At 48.9% G+C, this 18,934-nt stretch overlaps 1 protein-coding gene across 2 annotated transcripts in view; it reads right to left on the bottom strand.

The window, feature by feature from the left end:
• NRBP1 (nuclear receptor binding protein 1) overlaps positions 1 to 18,934 on the bottom strand; it is a 159,838-nt gene that overhangs the window by 114,221 nt on the left and 26,683 nt on the right. For both annotated transcript variants that reach the window (XM_063914903.1, XM_063914904.1), the window contains exons 6-7: positions 6,825 to 6,865; positions 2,496 to 2,590 (exon numbers count right to left, since the gene is read on the bottom strand). In XM_063914903.1, the coding sequence (XP_063770973.1) occupies positions 2,496 to 2,590; positions 6,825 to 6,865 (136 nt within the window). The remainder of the gene's footprint in view (positions 1 to 2,495; positions 2,591 to 6,824; positions 6,866 to 18,934) is intronic.

The raw sequence follows: 18,934 nt of genomic DNA, 5'->3' as shown, positions 1-18,934 counted from the left end.
GGTGGGGCTCTGGGTCTCAGTGACATGGATCACTGCTGCCCACCGCACGCTGCCCCATTCCCGTCTTTGTGTAAGGATCCCAGCCGCTTAGCCAAGCTCTGCACCGGCGTGGTGAGGCTCTGGGTCTCAGTGACATGGATCACCGCTGCCTTCATTCCCGTCTTTGTGTAAGGATCCCAGCCGCTTGGCCAAGCTCTGCACCGGCGTGGTGAGGCTCTGGGTCTCAGTGACATGGATCACCGCTGCCTTCATTCCCGTCTTTGTGTAAGGATCCCAGCCGCTTAGCCAAGCTCTGCACCGGCGTGGTGGGGCTCTGGGTCTCAGTGACATGGATCACCGCTGCCCCCATTCCCGTCTTTGTGTAAGAATACAAGTCGCTTGGCCAAGCTCTGCACCGGCGTGGTGGGGCTCTGGGTCTCAGTGACATGGATCACCGCTGCCTTCATTCCCGTCTTTGTGTAAGGATCCCAGCCGCTTGGCCAAGCTCTGCACAGGCGTGGTGGGGCTCTGGGTCTCAGTGACATGGATCACCGCTGCCCCCATTCCCGTCTTTGTGTAAGGATCCCAGCCGCTTGGCCAAGCTCTGCACCGGCGTGGTGGGGCTCTGGGTCTCAGTGACATGGATCACTACTGCCCACCGCACGCTGCCCCCATTCCCGTCTTTGTGTAAGGATCTCAGCCGCTTAGCCAAGCTCTGCACCGGCGTGGTGAGGCTCTGGGTCTCAGTGACATGGATCACCGCTGCCTTCATTCCCGTCTTTGTGTAAGGATCCCAGCCGCTTGGCCAAGCTCTGCACCGGCGTGGTGGGGCTCTGAGTCTCAGTGACATGGATCACCGCTGCCCACCGCACGCTGCCCCCATTCCCGTCTTTGTGTAAGGATCCCAGCCGCTTGGCCAAGCTCTGCACCAGCGTGGTGGGGCTCTGGGTCTCAGTGACATGGGTCACTACTGCCCACCGCACGCTGCCCCCATTCCCGTCTTTGTGTAAGGATCCCAGCCGCTTGGCCAAGCTCTGCACCGGCGTGGTGGGGCTCTGGGTCTCAGTGACATGGATCACTACTGCCCCCATTCCCGTCTTTGTGTAAGGATCCCAGCCGCTTGGCCAAGCTCTGCACCGGCGTGGTGGGGCTCTGCGTCTCAGTGACATGGATCACTGCTGCCCACCGCACGCTGCCTCCATTCCCGTCTTTGTGTAAGGATCCCAGCCGCTTGGCCAAGCTCTGCACCGGCGTGGTGGGGCTCTGGGTCTCAGTGATATGGATCGCCGCTGCCTCCATTCCCGTCTTTGTGTAAGGATCCCAGCCGCTTGGCCAAGCTCTGCACCGGCGTGGTGGGGCTCTGGGTCTCATTCACCCTGCTCCAGCAGGCAATTACTGCAGATCCAGCGAGCTACGTCCGATGGGGTGATGCCTTTAGCACGTCCTCAGAGGTAACACAGGTCCTCAGCAGTCCAGCATAGAAACAGAGTGTGACGGCAGATAAGAACCACCTGGCCCATCTAGTTGCCCCCCCCCCCTTTTTTTTTTTTTATCCTTTAGGTAATCTACACCCTATTAGATCCTTATTTCTTTGTAAGGATATTCATATGTCTATCCTACGTATGTTTAAAATGCTCTCCTGACTTAGCCTCTACCACCTCTGCTGGGAGGCTATTCCACTTGTCCACTACCCTTTCTGTGAAGTAATTTTTCCTCAAATTTCCCCTGAACACCCCCCCCCCCCCCTCCAGTCTCAGTGCATGTCCTCGTGTCCTATTACTTCTCTCCCTGTGAGGAAAGTAACTCGGTATATGTGACAGTCTCTATCATGTCCCCACTTACCCTGCCGAACACTATATACACTTCCGCTGTGTGATGTCGGACATGCACCATGTTAGCGCCCCTATGCTCCACCCACTCATCGGGTCTGTGTGATCCGACTGTTCTGCCCCCAGATGTGAGGATACCGGGTACTGGAACCTCTGCACAATTACATCGAGTATCAGCTGACGGGCGTGCACCCTTACACAGAGTATCAGCTGACGGGCGTGCACCCTTACACAGAGTATCAGCTGACGGGCGTGCACCCTTACACAGAGTATCAGCTGACGGGCGTGCACCCTTACATAGAGTATCAGCTGACGGGCGTGCACCCTTACCCAGAGTATCAGCTGACGGGCGTGCACCCTTACATAGCATAATAGCTGATGGGTATATTTGTTTCCAGATGCATTTTGCTGGTACCAAGGTTACTTTAAGTTGGAATGAGGTCAGACATGAATGACATAACGGATGCCTGCAGTGTCAGAAAGAGCATACAGCCTGCATAAACGCTGCAATGTTGTTACTGGGATCAGATGCTTAGACCTTACCTGCGCGACCCAGGCCCCAGCCGCGCGACCCAGGCCCCAGCCGCGCGACCCAGGCCCCAGCCGCGCGACCCAGGCCCCAGCTGTACCATAGACACATACTGGGTGGGTCGCACAGCTGAAGGAATTAGGGAGACAGAACCTTACCAGATCCTATTTTGATGAGTCCATTGTGTTGGATGAAAATGGTGTCACAGGTCAGATTCCCGTGGATAATGGGAGGGTCGCAGGAGTGCAGGTAGCTGCAAGGACAGAGACAGAGGCTCAGAGACTACAACTAAACGCATGAAACATTCTACCACTTATACTATACACAATACTACGCAAGGAGCGGAGACTCAGATACATCACAGCCGTGTCTGGAGGACTTCCACCACTGGCCACATCCTCTCCGGGCAATGATTCAGCTGGGACTAGGACAGATGTATCCCATCTCCTCCAAGCTAGAGTCCCCTCTCACTTTATGTCCACTCTTCAACGCTTAGCATCTAGAGTCAGGTAGGAATCTTAGCTTAGCTTCACATCTAGAGTCACACGGTTAGGTAGGAAGCCCAGGGTGCACTTTCCAGTTCTGTGGTATCCACTAACACTATTTGGCCGCCCTCTTACACATGCGGTGCTCGCTCATGCTGGTGCCCATTGCCTCAGGATCCACCCATCCATGGCGCACACTGAGAATGTCCTCTCTTCTTACTCTGCTGGATGTAGTCCAGACATAGACCATATCTTCTTGCCTCCCCCCACAGTTCGCTTTTCGCTATCAATTTGGGACTATTGTAGTATGATTTTCATACTGATCCAAAACCATCTCCCCCTGACCCCTCTATGGAGTAAAAAAGCAATTCTCCCTGGGCTAGAACCCAAACCCTTTATTTATTGGACTAGTAACAACACTAAGTTTCTCCGCCACCTTGCTCTCTGAGAATTCCTGGTTCTCTGACCTTCAAGGTAGATTCAGCCTGCCCACTAATTGTTTCCATCAATATCTCCAACTTTGACACCATTTTTACCTCCCTCCTTGGTTCTCTAAGTCTGTCCTATACCCCCATAGTAACTGGAATTCTTGTTCTCTGCCTCCTTAGGTCTGAATTCAAAGACCTCTTATCTACCCTGTACAGTCTTCTGACTGCCCACAACAGGCCTCCTAAGGAACCTCATGAGCTAGCCTGGGAGAGGGACTATGGAGCAGGAGTAATGGGCCATAACTTGGGAACGCGTTGCTAGATCCTCCATTTGTGAAAACCCTAAAATACATTTATACGAATTATGGCCCATTACTCCAGCTCCATAGTCTCCCCAGTATCCCTCTCCCAGGCTAGCTCATGAGGTGGTACTTAGTACCTACCCACCTCAAAGTTATAGTCCATCAGGCTTCTGACACATGCTGGCAGGACTGTGGAAAGGAGGGCACCTTCGCACATATATGGTGGCATTGCTCAAAGCTTATGGTCCATAGTCTAATAGTCTACCTCACATGTATGTTGCTACAACACTGCATTTCATTATCCCTTCTTACCCATGCACACAACCCAACTCAGGCACTCATTAGGCACACTGTCAATGCTGCCCACTGTGCATATGCTGCTAGCTGGAAACAGGTGCACCCCGTCTCCTCTTCTGCCTCACACAACTGTGTCTGGCACACCTACATACATCACTGGTTGTTACATGAGTGCTCTTATATTATGACACTTGTGTCCCTGGTCCTCTTATCATGGAGCCATTTCCCCTGGACTGTATTCTAACCTTTTTCTCTTCTATAACCTTAATAACACTGCTACCTCCTACCTCTCCCCCTCCCTTCACCTCACCAGCTACCTCCACTATCTCACATTCTTTGTTCACTATCAGCCACCTATAGCTCACATTTCTTATCAGCTATGCATTCATGTTCCTTTGTTTGTCTGCATGAATTGTGATCATTCCTGGTTACCCTTATCCTATTTCCCGGTTTGTGATTTTCTTGTGAAAACTTTAATAAAATCATATTTAAAGAAAGAAAAGAAAGCAGAAGATTAGATGGTTGGAGATCCGGATCTGTATGTAAGAGCAGCAGAGTAGATAGTTGGAGATCCGGATCTGTATGTGATAGCAGCAGAAGATTAGATGGTTGGAGATCCGGATGTGTGTGTAATAGATGTAGATGGTTGGAGATCCGGATGTGTGTGTAATAGATGTAGATGGTTGGAGATCCGGATGTGTGAGTAATAGATGGAGATGGTTGGAGATCTGGGTGTGTGAGTAATAGATGGAGATGGTTGGAGGTCCGGATGTGTGTGTAATAGATGGAGATGGTTGGAGATCTGGGTGTGTGAGTAATAGATGGAGATGGTTGGAGATCCGGATGTGTGTATAATAGATGTAGATGGTTGGAGATCCGGATGTGTGTGTAATAGATGGAGATGGTTGGAGATCCGGATGTGTGTGTAATAGATGGAGATGGTTGGAGATCCGGATGTGTGTGTAATAGATGGAGATGGTTGGAGATCCGGATGTGTGTGTAATAGATGGAGATGGTTGGAGATCCGGATGTGTGTGTAATAGATGGAGATGGTTGGAGATCCGGATGTGTGTGTAATAGATGGAGATGGTTGGAGATCTGGGTGTGTGAGTAATAGATGGAGATGGTTGGAGGTCCGGATGTGTGTGTAATAGATGGAGATGGTTGGAGATCTGGGTGTGTGAGTAATAGATGGAGATGGTTGGAGGTCCGGATGTGTGTGTGTAATAGATGGAGATGGTTGGAGATCCGGATGTGTGTGTAATAGATGGAGATGGTTGGAGATCTGGGTGTGTGAGTAATAGATGGAGATGGTTGGAGATCCGGATGTGTGTGTAATAGATGGAGATGGTTGGAGATCTGGGTGTGTGAGTAATAGATGGAGATGGTTGGAGATCCGGATGTGTGTGTAATAGATGTAGATGGCTGGGGTTTCGTATATAGAAGGAAGCCGAGCCATATTAGTACGGGTTAATAACCGTTATGTGACTTGTACCACACATTCAGCCATTGTGTGCTGTCTGTGACATATAGTTGTACATCCAGCCTCAATACTCCACGCAGCGTGAGAGGACTGCCGACAGACTTTACTAATGTCTGGAGTATTCCACCCCCCCGAAAATGAGTTTTATTTACAATGCAACGCAGCTAGGACCACGAGGAAACTGCGCTGATTAATGTGATACAGGACACCTGCAAATTGTGCAGCTACTACATTGCAGCACATTGTGTACAGACTCAGAGTCACACGCAGACATATGTATGTATGTATGTATGTATGTATGTATGTATGTATGTATGTATACGCATGTGCCCACGCACGACGTCCGCACTCAGTCCGCCATTAGCAGACGCTAGGAGACTGCCTTACATATATTGTGACTGCTTGTGTGACACCAATGTAACCAGTACGGGTTAGGATGTTGGAATGTGATCTCTGTCCCACATACTGACTAATCCCCTGCCACTCGTGACCAATGTGCCAGTGTTCCCCTGGAAGCCAGACGGCCCTGGAATATTCCGCATTGTATTACACTAATAGGAGCTATCGCCGGCGCTGCTGATCATGTAGCTTCCTTGCAGGAAACAGCCTCTGTGCTAATAGTTACTAGTGCTGCCCCCTACTGGATATATATATATATATATATATATATATATATATATATATATATATATATATATATATATATATATATATATATATATATATATATATAATGTACATTTGTACATGGGAGGTGACAGACTACTCCTGTGGGATAACACGGGCTTACAGAGCACACGCCAGCCACCGATCTGATCTAGGCCGTATCGGGAGAAGACTGGGGGGGGGGGCCTACACGTCACCTGACTGCACCTGAAGACGCTGAAGCTAGCTCATACACATTATTCTTCTGAGCTACTTTATACCTGCGAATGTGTGTCCTGTCTGAGGTCCGTGCCATGTCCGGGAACACCAGCAGATTGTTAAGGGATTGCAAAGCCATAGACAATAGTACATAAAACTCTGCTGAGTATGACAGGTGGGTACATAATCACGTATCAGTGATGAATAATGGGCTAGGAGTTTGGGGGGCACAAGGGAAGCAGTTTTTGGAAACAGAATACAATCATTCACCACAAATCATGTGGGGACAGGTCTCACGGTCTGACGAGGACAAGACTGAACCTGCTTGGCCTTCATTCTACAGCACAGCTCTCCAGCCTCGGAGCACCAGGCCTACTGTGCCGCCCGCAGGTGGCAGCCATGGCAGACGCTGCAGACAGGAGAGAGGCCGGGCTGGCTCCAGGACCTTTCTAGTGTACTACCTTGTAATGGGCACAGATGGCGCCCACATCCACTGGCGCACTGCTGTAATAGTTACCTGGGCAGTGCTGGGCACTATCAGGTGGCCTAGATGTGGCCCGGGCATGACGGCGGTGAAACCTCCTGTATGCTACTGGGTAGCACAGTGTCTGTAGTGTACATGACTCACCTTAATGCAGACAGGATCTGTGTGCACCACCTCTTCCACGCCTGCAAAACAAGCAACAGGGGGTTACACTTTCCTGGCGACTAGCAACAGGGGGTTACACTTTCCCGACAATTAGCAACAGGGGGTTACACTTTCCCAGCAACTAGCAACAGGGGGGTTACACTTTCCCGACAATTAGCAACAGGGGGTTACACTTTCCCGACAATTAGCAACAGGGGGTTACACTTTCCCGACAATTAGCAACAGGGGGTTACACTTTCCCGGCAACTAGCAACAGGGGGGTTACACTTTCCCGGCAACTAGCAACAGGGGGTTACACTTTCCCGGCAACTAACAACAGGGGGTTACACTTTCCCGGCAACTAGCAACAGGGGGTTACACTTTCCCGGCAACTAGCAACAGGGGGTTACACTTTCCCGGCAACTAGCAACAGGGGGTTACACTTTCCCGGCAACTAGCAACAGGGGGTTACACTTTCCCGGCAACTAGCAACAGGGGGATACACTTTCCCGGCGACTAGCAACAGGGGGTTACACTTTCCCGGCGACTAGCAACAGGGGGTTACACTTTCCCGGCGACTAGCAACAGGGGGTTACACTTTCCCGGCGACTAGCAACAGGGGGCTACACTTTCCCGACAACTAGCAACAGGGGGTTACACTTTCCCGGCATCTAGCAACAGGGGGTTACACTTTCCCGACAACTAGCAACAGGGGGTTACACTTTCCCGGCTACTAGCAACAGGGGGTTACACTTTCCGGACAAGAAAAATCGGGGTGAATGCGTCTCTTTATTCTATTAGGAAAAACAATAACAAATGTAAAACACCATGGAGTACTGGACTCTGTATATAATGTCTTTACCTTTTACCAAGGGGGATCAGTATGAGATCCCAGCGTATGGTATCCCAGCGTGCAAAATACAGATGCCAGGATCACAAGTTTAAAATACTGACAGGAGTGAGTTGAGGGTGTTCTTCTCTCTCCCCACCAGCCTAACCCTAACCCTCCGTACCCACAGCCTACCCCTAACCCTCCGTACCCACAGCCTAACCTTTACCCTCCGTGCCCACAGCCTACCCCTAACCCTCCCTGCCCACAGCCTACCCCTAACCCTCCCTGCCCACAGCCTACCCCTAACCCTCCCTGCCCACAGCCTACCCCTAACCCTCCCTGCCCACAGCCTACCCCTAACCCTCTCTACCCACAGCCTACCCCTAACCCTCCCTGCCCACAGCCTAACCCTAACCCTCCCTACCCACAGCCTACCCCTAACCCTCTCTACCCACAGCCTAACCCTAACCCTCCGTACCCACAGACTAACCCTAACCCTCTCTACCCACAGCCTAACCTTTACCCTCCGTGCCCACAGCCTAACCCTAACCCTCTCTACCCACAGCCTAACCTTTACCCTCCGTGCCCACAGCCTAACCCTAACCCTCCCTGCCCACAGCCTAACCTTTACCCTCCATACCCACAGCCTAACCCTAACCCTCACTGCCCACAGCCTACCCCTAACCCTCCCTGCCCACAGCCTACCCCTAACCCTCCCTGCCCACAGCCTACCCCTAACCCTCCCTGCCCACAGCCTAACCCTAACCCTCCCTGCCCACAGCCTAACCTTTACCCTTCATACCCACAGCCTAACCCTAACCCTCCGTGCCCACAGCCTAACCCTAACCCTCCCTGCCCACAGCCTAATCCTAACCCTCCCTGCCCACACCCAAACCCTCCATAACCACAGCCTAACCCTAACACTCCCTACCCACAGCCTAACCCTCACCCTCCCTACCCACAGCCTACCCCTAACCCTCCCTGCCCACAGCCTACCCCTAACCCTCCCTGCCCAAAGCCTACCCCTAACCCTCCCTGCCCACAGCCTACCCCTAACCCTCCGTACCCACAGCCTACCCCTAACCCTCCGTACCCACAGCCTAACCCTAACCCTCAGTACCCACAGCCTAACCCCAACCCTCCATACCCACAGCCTAACCCTAACCCTCCCTACCCACAGCCTAACCCTCCGTGCCCACAGCCTAACCCTAACCCTCCCTGCCCACAGCCTAACCCTAACCCTCCCTGCCCACACCCAAACCCTCCCTACCCACAGCCTAACCCTAACCCTCCCTACCCACAGCCTACCCCTTACCCTCCCTACCCACAGCCTAATCCTCCCTGCCCACAGCCTACCCCTAACCCTCCCTGCCCACAGCCGACCCCTAACCCTCCCTGCCCACAGCCTACCCCTAACCCTCCCAACCCACAGCCTACCCCTAACCCTCCGTACCCACAGCCTACCCCTAACCCTCCCTGCCCACAGCCTACCCCTAACCCTCCCTACCCCTAACCCTCCGTACCCACAGCCTACCCCTAACCCTCCGTACCCACAGCCTAACCCCTAACCCTCCGTACCCACAGCCTAACCCCTAACCCTCCCTGCCCACAGCCTAACCCCTAACCCTCCCTACCCACAGCCTAACCCTAACCCTCCCTACCCACAGCCTAACCCTAACCCTCCCTACCCACAGCCTAACCCTAACCCTCCCTACCCCTAACCCTCCCTGCCCACAGCCTACCCCTCCCTGCCCACAGCCTAACCCTAACCCTCCCTGCCCACAGCCTACCCCTCCCTGCCCACAGCCTAACCCTAACCCTCCCTCCCCGCAGCCTAACCCTAACCCTCCCTACCCGCAGCCTACCCCTAACCCTCCCTACCCGCAGCCTACCCCTAACCCTCCCTACCCACAGCCTACCCCTAACCCTCCCTGCCCACAGCCTAACCCTCCCTCCCCACAGCCTAACCCTAACCCTCCCTACCCGCTGCCTAACCCTCCCTACCCGCAGCCTACCCCTAACCCTCCCTACCCGCAGCCTACCCCTAACCCTCTCTACCCGCAGCCTACCCCTAACCCTCCCTACCCGCAGCCTACCCCTAACCCTCCCTACCCACAGCCTACCCCTAACCCTCCCTACCCACAGCCTACCCCTAACCCTCCCTACCCACAGCCTACCCCTAACCCTACCTGCCCACAGCCTACCCCTAACCCTCCCTCCAGCCTAACCCTAATCCTCCCTCCCCACAGCCAAACCCTAATCCTCCCTCCCCACAGCCTAACCCTAACCCTCCCTCCCTCCCTCCCCACAGCCTAACCCTAACCCTCCGTACTCACAGCCTAACCTTAATCCTCCCTACCCACAGCCTAACCCTAACCCTCCCTACCCACAGCCTAACCCTAACCCTCCCTACCCACAGCCTAACCCTAACCCTCCCTACCCACAGCCTAACCCTAACCCTCCCTACCCACAGCCTAACCCTAACCCTCCCTACCCACAGCCTAACCCTAACCCTCCCTACCCACAGCCTAACCCTAACCCTCCGTACTCACAGCCTAACCCTAACCCTCCCTACCCACAGCCTAATCCTCCCTGCCTACCCACAGCTTAACCCTCCCTGCCCACAGCCTAACCCTAACCCTCCCTACTCACAGCCTACCCCTAACCCTCCCTGCCCACAGCCTACCCCTAACCCTCCCTGCCCACAGCCTACCCCTAACCCTCCCTGCCCACAGCCTACCCCTAACCCTCCCTACCCACAGCCTACCCCTAACCCTCCCTACCCACAGCCTAACCCTAACCCTCCCTGCCCACAGCCTAACCCTAACCCTCCCTGCCCACAGCCTACCTCTAACCCTCCCTGCCCACAGCCTACCCCTAACCCTCCCTACCCACAGCCTACCCCTAACCCTCCCTACCCACAGCCTAACCCTAACCCTCCCTACCCAGAGCCTAACCCTAACCCTCCCTACCCACAGCCTACCCCTAACCCTCCCTACCCACAGCCTAACCCTAACCCTCCCTACCCACAGCCTACCCCTAACCCTCCCTACCCACAGCCTAACCTTAACCCTCCATACCCACAGCCTAACCCCAACCCTCCCTCCCCACAGCCTAACACTCCGTACTCACAGCCTAACCCTAACCCTCCCTCCCCACAGCCTAACCCTAACCCTCCCTCCCCACAGCCTAACCCTAACCCTCCCTCCCCACAGCCTAACCCTAACCCTCCCTCCCCACAGCCTAACCCTAACCCTCCCTCCCCACAGCCTAACCCTAACCCTCCCTCCCCACAGCCTAACCCTAACCCTCCCTCCCCACAGCCTAACCCTAACCCTCCCTCCCCACAGCCTAACCCTCCGTACTCACAGCCTAACCCTAACCCTCCCTCCCCACAGCCTAACCCTAACCCTCCCTCCCCACAGCCTAACCCTAACCCTCCCTCCCCACAGCCTAACCCTAACCCTCCATACCAACAGCCTAACCCTAACCCTCCCTCCCCACAGCCTAACCCTAACCCTCCCTCCCCACAGCCTAACCCTCCGTACTCACAGCCTAACCTTAACCCTCCCTCCCCGCAGCCTAACCCTAACCCTCCCTACTCACAGCCTAACCCTAACCCCCCCGGGATAGAGCCTAAGCACAATCTCCCCCTGCCACAGCTTACCTCTGCAGCACCGCGGTGCCTCCTCATTCGGGATCCGGGTTGTCGGGATTTGCCCCCTTTCGGAATGCCGGTGTATGCATCAGACTAGTGTGGAGATCCCGGCGTCTGTATTGTGACTGCCGCGTTCTCCACAGCCGGGATCCTGACCGCTTCCCTACCAAGGTCACTAATGATAACGCACTGTACACAGATCTGATGACTTCATGCTATACTGCCTACAGGTGTAACGGGGGACATCAGACTGGTGACACGTGCGTCATACGTGTGATCACTGGTGGGATAGTTACACATGGGATCATTTATTTACTTGTATGCCACTAAATTAATATGCAAGGGATTCTGGGGACTATTGGATTATAGTGAGACATAGCAAACCTCCATAATCACACGTATGGTATATATCATGTAGTGTCTATCCATGATCCGGGTGTCATGCGTGTGTCTCATGTATGGTATATATCATGTAGTGTCTATCCATGATCCGGATGTCACGCGTGTGTCTCATGTATGGTATGTATCATGCAGTGTCTATCCATGATCCGGATGTCATGCGTGTGTCTCATGTATGGTATGTATCATGCAGTGTCTATCCATGATCCGGATGTCACGCGTGTGTCTCATGTATGGTATGTATCATGTAGTGTCTAGCCATGATCCGGATGTCACGCGTGTGTCTCATGTATGGTGTGTATCATGCAGTGTCTATCCATGATCCGGATGTCATGCGTGTGTCTCATGTATGGTATGTATCATGCAGTGTCTATACATGATCCGGATGTCACGCGTGTGTCTCATGTATGGTATATATCATGTAGTGTCTATCCATGATCCGGATGTCACGCGTGTGTCTCATGTATGGTATGTATCATGCAGTGTCTATCCATGATCCGGATGTCACGCGTGTGTCTCATGTATGGTATGTATCATGCAGTGTCTATCCATGATCCGGATGTCATTCGTGGCTCGTTATATTGCCAGCAGATAAGCTGGATATGGTCACAGTGAGACAGATAGAGCGTAATGTGTGTATAAGAGTGTGGTCGGATTATGGTGCTGTGACAGTGCTGAATGCAGCCCCTTCCTACATGAATAACTATATACAGCATTTAGAGATGTGTATACATCTACAGCAGAGAGTCCGGCACTGGAATGTCTCAGCTGCACTGATTCCCTCCTTTGTTGCAGAGTTCTCTTGTCTGGATATTTCATCACATAGGACAGCGGTTCTCAAGCGGTGTGCTGTGGCTCCCGGGCGTGCCTCAGGACACTTGCAGGGGGGCCTTAGATTGGGGGTCCAGGACCAATTCAAATTATTTATGGTCAATGTAAGAGGCAAAACCAGAGCTGGTGGCTGTCAATGATACAATATGTGACAAACAGAAGCAGATCCTGTCCCTGACCCTAAGGATGACATATAAACACAACTGACCCTAAGGATGACATATAAACACAACTGACCCTAAGGATGACATATAAACACAACTGACACAAGGATGACACATATACACATCTGACCCTAAGGATGACATATAAACACAACTGACCCGAAGGATGACATATATACACAACTGACCCGAAGGATGACATATAAACACAACTGACCCGAAGGATGACATATATACACAACTGACCCGAAGGATGACACATATACACAGCTAAGGATGACACATATACACAGCTGACCCTAAGGATGACATATATACACAGCTGACCCTAAGGATGACATATATACACAACTGACCCTAAGGATGACATATATACACAACTGGCCCTAAGGATGACATATATACACAACTGACCTGAAGGATGACATATATACACAACTGACCCTAAGGATGACATATATACACAACTGACCCTAAGGATGACATATATACACAACTGGCCCTAAGGATGACATATATACACAACTGTTCTGAAGGATAACATATATACATAACTGACCCTAAGGATGACACATATACACAGCTGACCCTAAGGATGACATATATACACAACTGACCCTAAGGATGACATATATACACAACTGACCTGAAGGATGACATATATACACAACTGACCTGAAGGATGACATATATACACAACTGACCCTAAGGATGACATATATACACAACTGGCCCTAAGGATGACATATATACACAACTGACCCTAAGGATGACATATATACACAACTGACCCTAAGGATGACATATATACACAACTGACCCTAAGGATGACATATATACACAACTGACCCGAAGGATGACATATAAACACAACTGACCCGAAGGATGACATATATACACAACTGACCCGAAGGATGACATATATACACAACTGACCCGAAGGATGACATATATACACAACTGACCCTAAGGATGACATATATACACAACTGGCCCTAAGGATGACACATATACACAGCTAAGGATGACACATATACACAGCTGACCCTAAGGATGACATATATACACAGCTGACCCTAAGGATGACATATATACACAACTGACCCTAAGGATGACATATATACACAACTGGCCCTAAGGATGACATATATACACAACTGGCCCTAAGGATGACATATATACACAACTGACCTGAAGGATGACATATATACACAACTGACCCTAAGGATGACATATATACACAACTGACCCTAAGGATGACATATATACACAACTGGCCCTAAGGATGACATATATACACAACTGTTCTGAAGGATAACATATATACATAACTGACCCTAAGGATGACACATATACACAGCTGACCCTAAGGATGACATATATACACAACTGACCCTAAGGATGACATATATACACAACTGACCTGAAGGATGACATATATACACAACTGACCTGAAGGATGACATATATACACAACTGACCCTAAGGATGACATATATACACAACTGGCCCTAAGGATGACATATATACACAACTGACCCTAAGGATGACATATATACACAACTGACCCTAAGGATGACATATATACACAACTGACCCTAAGGATGACATATATACACAACTGGCCCTAAGGATGACATATATACACAACTGGCCCTAAGGATGACATATATACACAACTGTTCTGAAGGATGACATATATACATAACTGACCCTAAGGATGACACATATACACAGCTGACCCTAAGGATGACATATATACACAACTGACCCTAAGGATGACATATATACACAACTGACCTGAAGGATGACATATATACACAACTGACCCTAAGGATGACATATATACACAACTGACCCTAAGGATGACATATATACACAACTGACCCTAAGGATGACATATATACACAACTGGCCCTAAGGATGACATATATACACAACTGTTCTGAAGGATGACATATATACATAACTGACCCTAAGGATGACATATATACACAACTGGCCCGAAGGATGACATATATACACAACTGACCCGAAGGATGACATATATACACAACTGACCCTAAGGATGACATATATACACAACTGACCCTAAGGATGACATATATACACAACTGGCCCTAAGGATGACACATATACACAGCTAAGGATGACACATATACACAGCTGACCCTAAGGATGACATATATACACAGCTGACCCTAAGGATGACATATATACACAACTGACCCTAAGGATGACATATATACACAACTGGCCCTAAGGATGACATATATACACAACTGGCCCTAAGGATGACATATATACACAACTGACCTGAAGGATGACATATATACACAACTGACCCTAAGGATGACATATATACACAACTGACCCTAAGGATGACATATATACACAACTGGCCCTAAGGATGACATATATACACAACTGTTCTGAAGGATAACATATATACATAACTGACCCTAAGGATGACACATATACACAGCTGACCCTAAGGATGACATATATACACAACTGACCCTAAGGATGACATATATACACAACTGACCTGAAGGATGACATATATACACAACTGACCCTAAGGATGACATATATACACAACTGGCCCTAAGGATGACATATATACACAACTGTTCTGAAGGATGACATATATACATAACTGACCCTAAGGATGACACATATACACAGCTGACCCTAAGGATGACATATATACACAACTGACCCTAAGGATGACATATATACACAACTGGCCCTAAGGATGACACATATACACAGCTAAGGATGACACATATACACAGCTGACCCTAAGGATGACATATATACACAGCTGACCCTAAGGATGACATATATACACAACTGACCCTAAGGATGACATATATACACAACTGGCCCTAAGGATGACATATATACACAACTGGCCCTAAGGATGACATATATACACAACTGACCTGAAGGATGACATATATACACAACTGACCCTAAGGATGACATATATACACAACTGACCCTAAGGATGACATATATACACAACTGGCCCTAAGGATGACATATATACACAACTGTTCTGAAGGATAACATATATACATAACTGACCCTAAGGATGACACATATACACAGCTGACCCTAAGGATGACATATATACACAACTGACCCTAAGGATGACATATATACACAACTGACCTGAAGGATGACCTATATACACAACTGACCCTAAGGATGACATATATACACAACTGACCCTAAGGATGACATATATACACAACTGACCTGAAGGATGACATATATACACAACTGACCTGAAGGATAACATATATACATAACTGACCCTAAGGATGACACATATACACAGCTGACCCTAAGGATGACATATATACACAACTGACCCTAAGGATGACATATATACACAACTGACCTGAAGGATGACATATATACACAACTGACCCTAAGGATGACATATATACACAACTGGCCCTAAGGATGACATATATACACAACTGTTCTGAAGGATGACATATATACATAACTGACCCTAAGGATGACACATATACACAGCTGACCCTAAGGATGACATATATACACAACTGACCCTAAGGATGACATATATACACAACTGGCCCTAAGGATGACACATATACACAGCTAAGGATGACACATATACACAGCTGACCCTAAGGATGACATATATACACAGCTGACCCTAAGGATGACATATATACACAACTGACCCTAAGGATGACATATATACACAACTGGCCCTAAGGATGACATATATACACAACTGGCCCTAAGGATGACATATATACACAACTGACCTGAAGGATGACATATATACACAACTGACCCTAAGGATGACATATATACACAACTGACCCTAAGGATGACATATATACACAACTGGCCCTAAGGATGACATATATACACAACTGTTCTGAAGGATGACATATATACATAACTGACCCTAAGGATGACACATATACACAGCTGACCCTAAGGATGACATATATACACAACTGACCCTAAGGATGACATATATACACAACTGACCTGAAGGATGACATATATACACAACTGACCTGAAGGATGACATATATACACAACTGACCCTAAGGATGACATATATACACAACTGGCCCTAAGGATGACATATATACACAACTGGCCCTAAGGATGACATATATACACAACTGACCCTAAGGATGACATATATACACAACTGACCCTAAGGATGACATATATACACAACTGACCCTAAGGATGACATATATACACAACTGGCCCTAAGGATGACATATATACACAACTGTTCTGAAGGATGACATATATACATAACTGACCCTAAGGATGACACATATACACAGCTGACCCTAAGGATGACATATATACACAACTGACCCTAAGGATGACATATATACACAACTGACCTGAAGGATGACATATATACACAACTGACCCTAAGGATGACATATATACACAACTGACCCTAAGGATGACATATATACACAACTGACCCTAAGGATGACATATATACACAACTGGCCCTAAGGATGACATATATACACAACTGTTCTGAAGGATGACATATATACATAACTGACCCTAAGGATGACATATATACACAACTGACCCTAAGGATGACATATATACACAACTGACCCGAAGGATGACATATATACACAACTGACCCGAAGGATGACATATATACACAACTGACCCTAAGGATGACATATATACACAACTGGCCCGAAGGATGACATATATACACAACTGACCCGAAGGATGACATATATACACAACTGACCCTAAGGATGACATATATACACAACTGACCCTAAGGATGACATATATACACAACTGGCCCTAAGGATGACACATATACACAGCTAAGGATGACACATATACACAGCTGACCCTAAGGATGACATATATACACAGCTGACCCTAAGGATGACATATATACACAACTGACCCTAAGGATGACATATATACACAACTGGCCCTAAGGATGACATATATACACAACTGGCCCTAAGGATGACATATATACACAACTGACCTGAAGGATGACATATATACACAACTGACCCTAAGGATGACATATATACACAACTGACCCTAAGGATGACATATATACACAACTGGCCCTAAGGATGACATATATACACAACTGTTCTGAAGGATAACATATATACATAACTGACCCTAAGGATGACACATATACACAGCTGACCCTAAGGATGACATATATACACAACTGACCCTAAGGATGACATATATACACAACTGACCTGAAGGATGACATATATACACAACTGACCCTAAGGATGACATATATACACAACTGGCCCTAAGGATGACATATATACACAACTGTTCTGAAGGATGACATATATACATAACTGACCCTAAGGATGACACATATACACAGCTGACCCTAAGGATGACATATATACACAACTGACCCTAAGGATGACATATATACACAACTGACCCTAAGGATGACTTCTATCTAATCCATTGTACACACGTGATCAGTCTGATATAGTTACGTGTATTAGATGTTTAGGACGGGTTAGGTATGGAATCCCGCCGGTCAGTATCCTGCCCGCCATAATGCCGGCAGGTGAGCGGGCGCTAGAAAGCCACCACAGGTTCTATTCTTGCTGTATGGGTGTGGTGGACACTCACGAGTGGGAGTAGCCCTGGCACACACACACATATATATATATATATATATATATATATATATATATATATATATATATATATATATATATATATATATATTCTACATCCTACATCCCGTTTAGGACATTTGAGGGGAAAGAAGCGAACACGCAAATCGCCACCACGCACGTTTCACTGTCAGGGAAGATGCGGGGTCACCCGGCTGGATTACAGTATACAGGGTTGTGTGTGACCCAACTTCTATTTATTACCAGTTATTTCTATAGCGCACACATATTCCGCAGCGCTGTACAGAGAGTATTTGGCCACTCACATCAGTCCTTGCGCCAGTGGAGAGCGTTTATTCAGACCTGATCGCTGTTGTGCGAATTCGCAAGCCGGACGATTATCGATCAACTGCGCATGCGCACGGATCGTAGTGCGCAGTTGCGATACCAAACACCGGGAAAATCCAGCAACTGTTTTGATCGCTGGGCGTATGCCGGCTGATTGACAGGAAGCGGGCGTATGTGGGTGGTAACGGTCAGGAAAAACGCAAAAG

Source organism: Pseudophryne corroboree, chromosome 4 (assembly GCF_028390025.1).
Source record: "Pseudophryne corroboree isolate aPseCor3 chromosome 4, aPseCor3.hap2, whole genome shotgun sequence".
Classification (NCBI taxonomy): Eukaryota; Metazoa; Chordata; class Amphibia; order Anura; family Myobatrachidae; genus Pseudophryne; species Pseudophryne corroboree.
The sequence above is the reverse complement of the archived record's forward strand: the minus strand, read 5'-3'. Positions and strand labels throughout refer to the sequence as shown.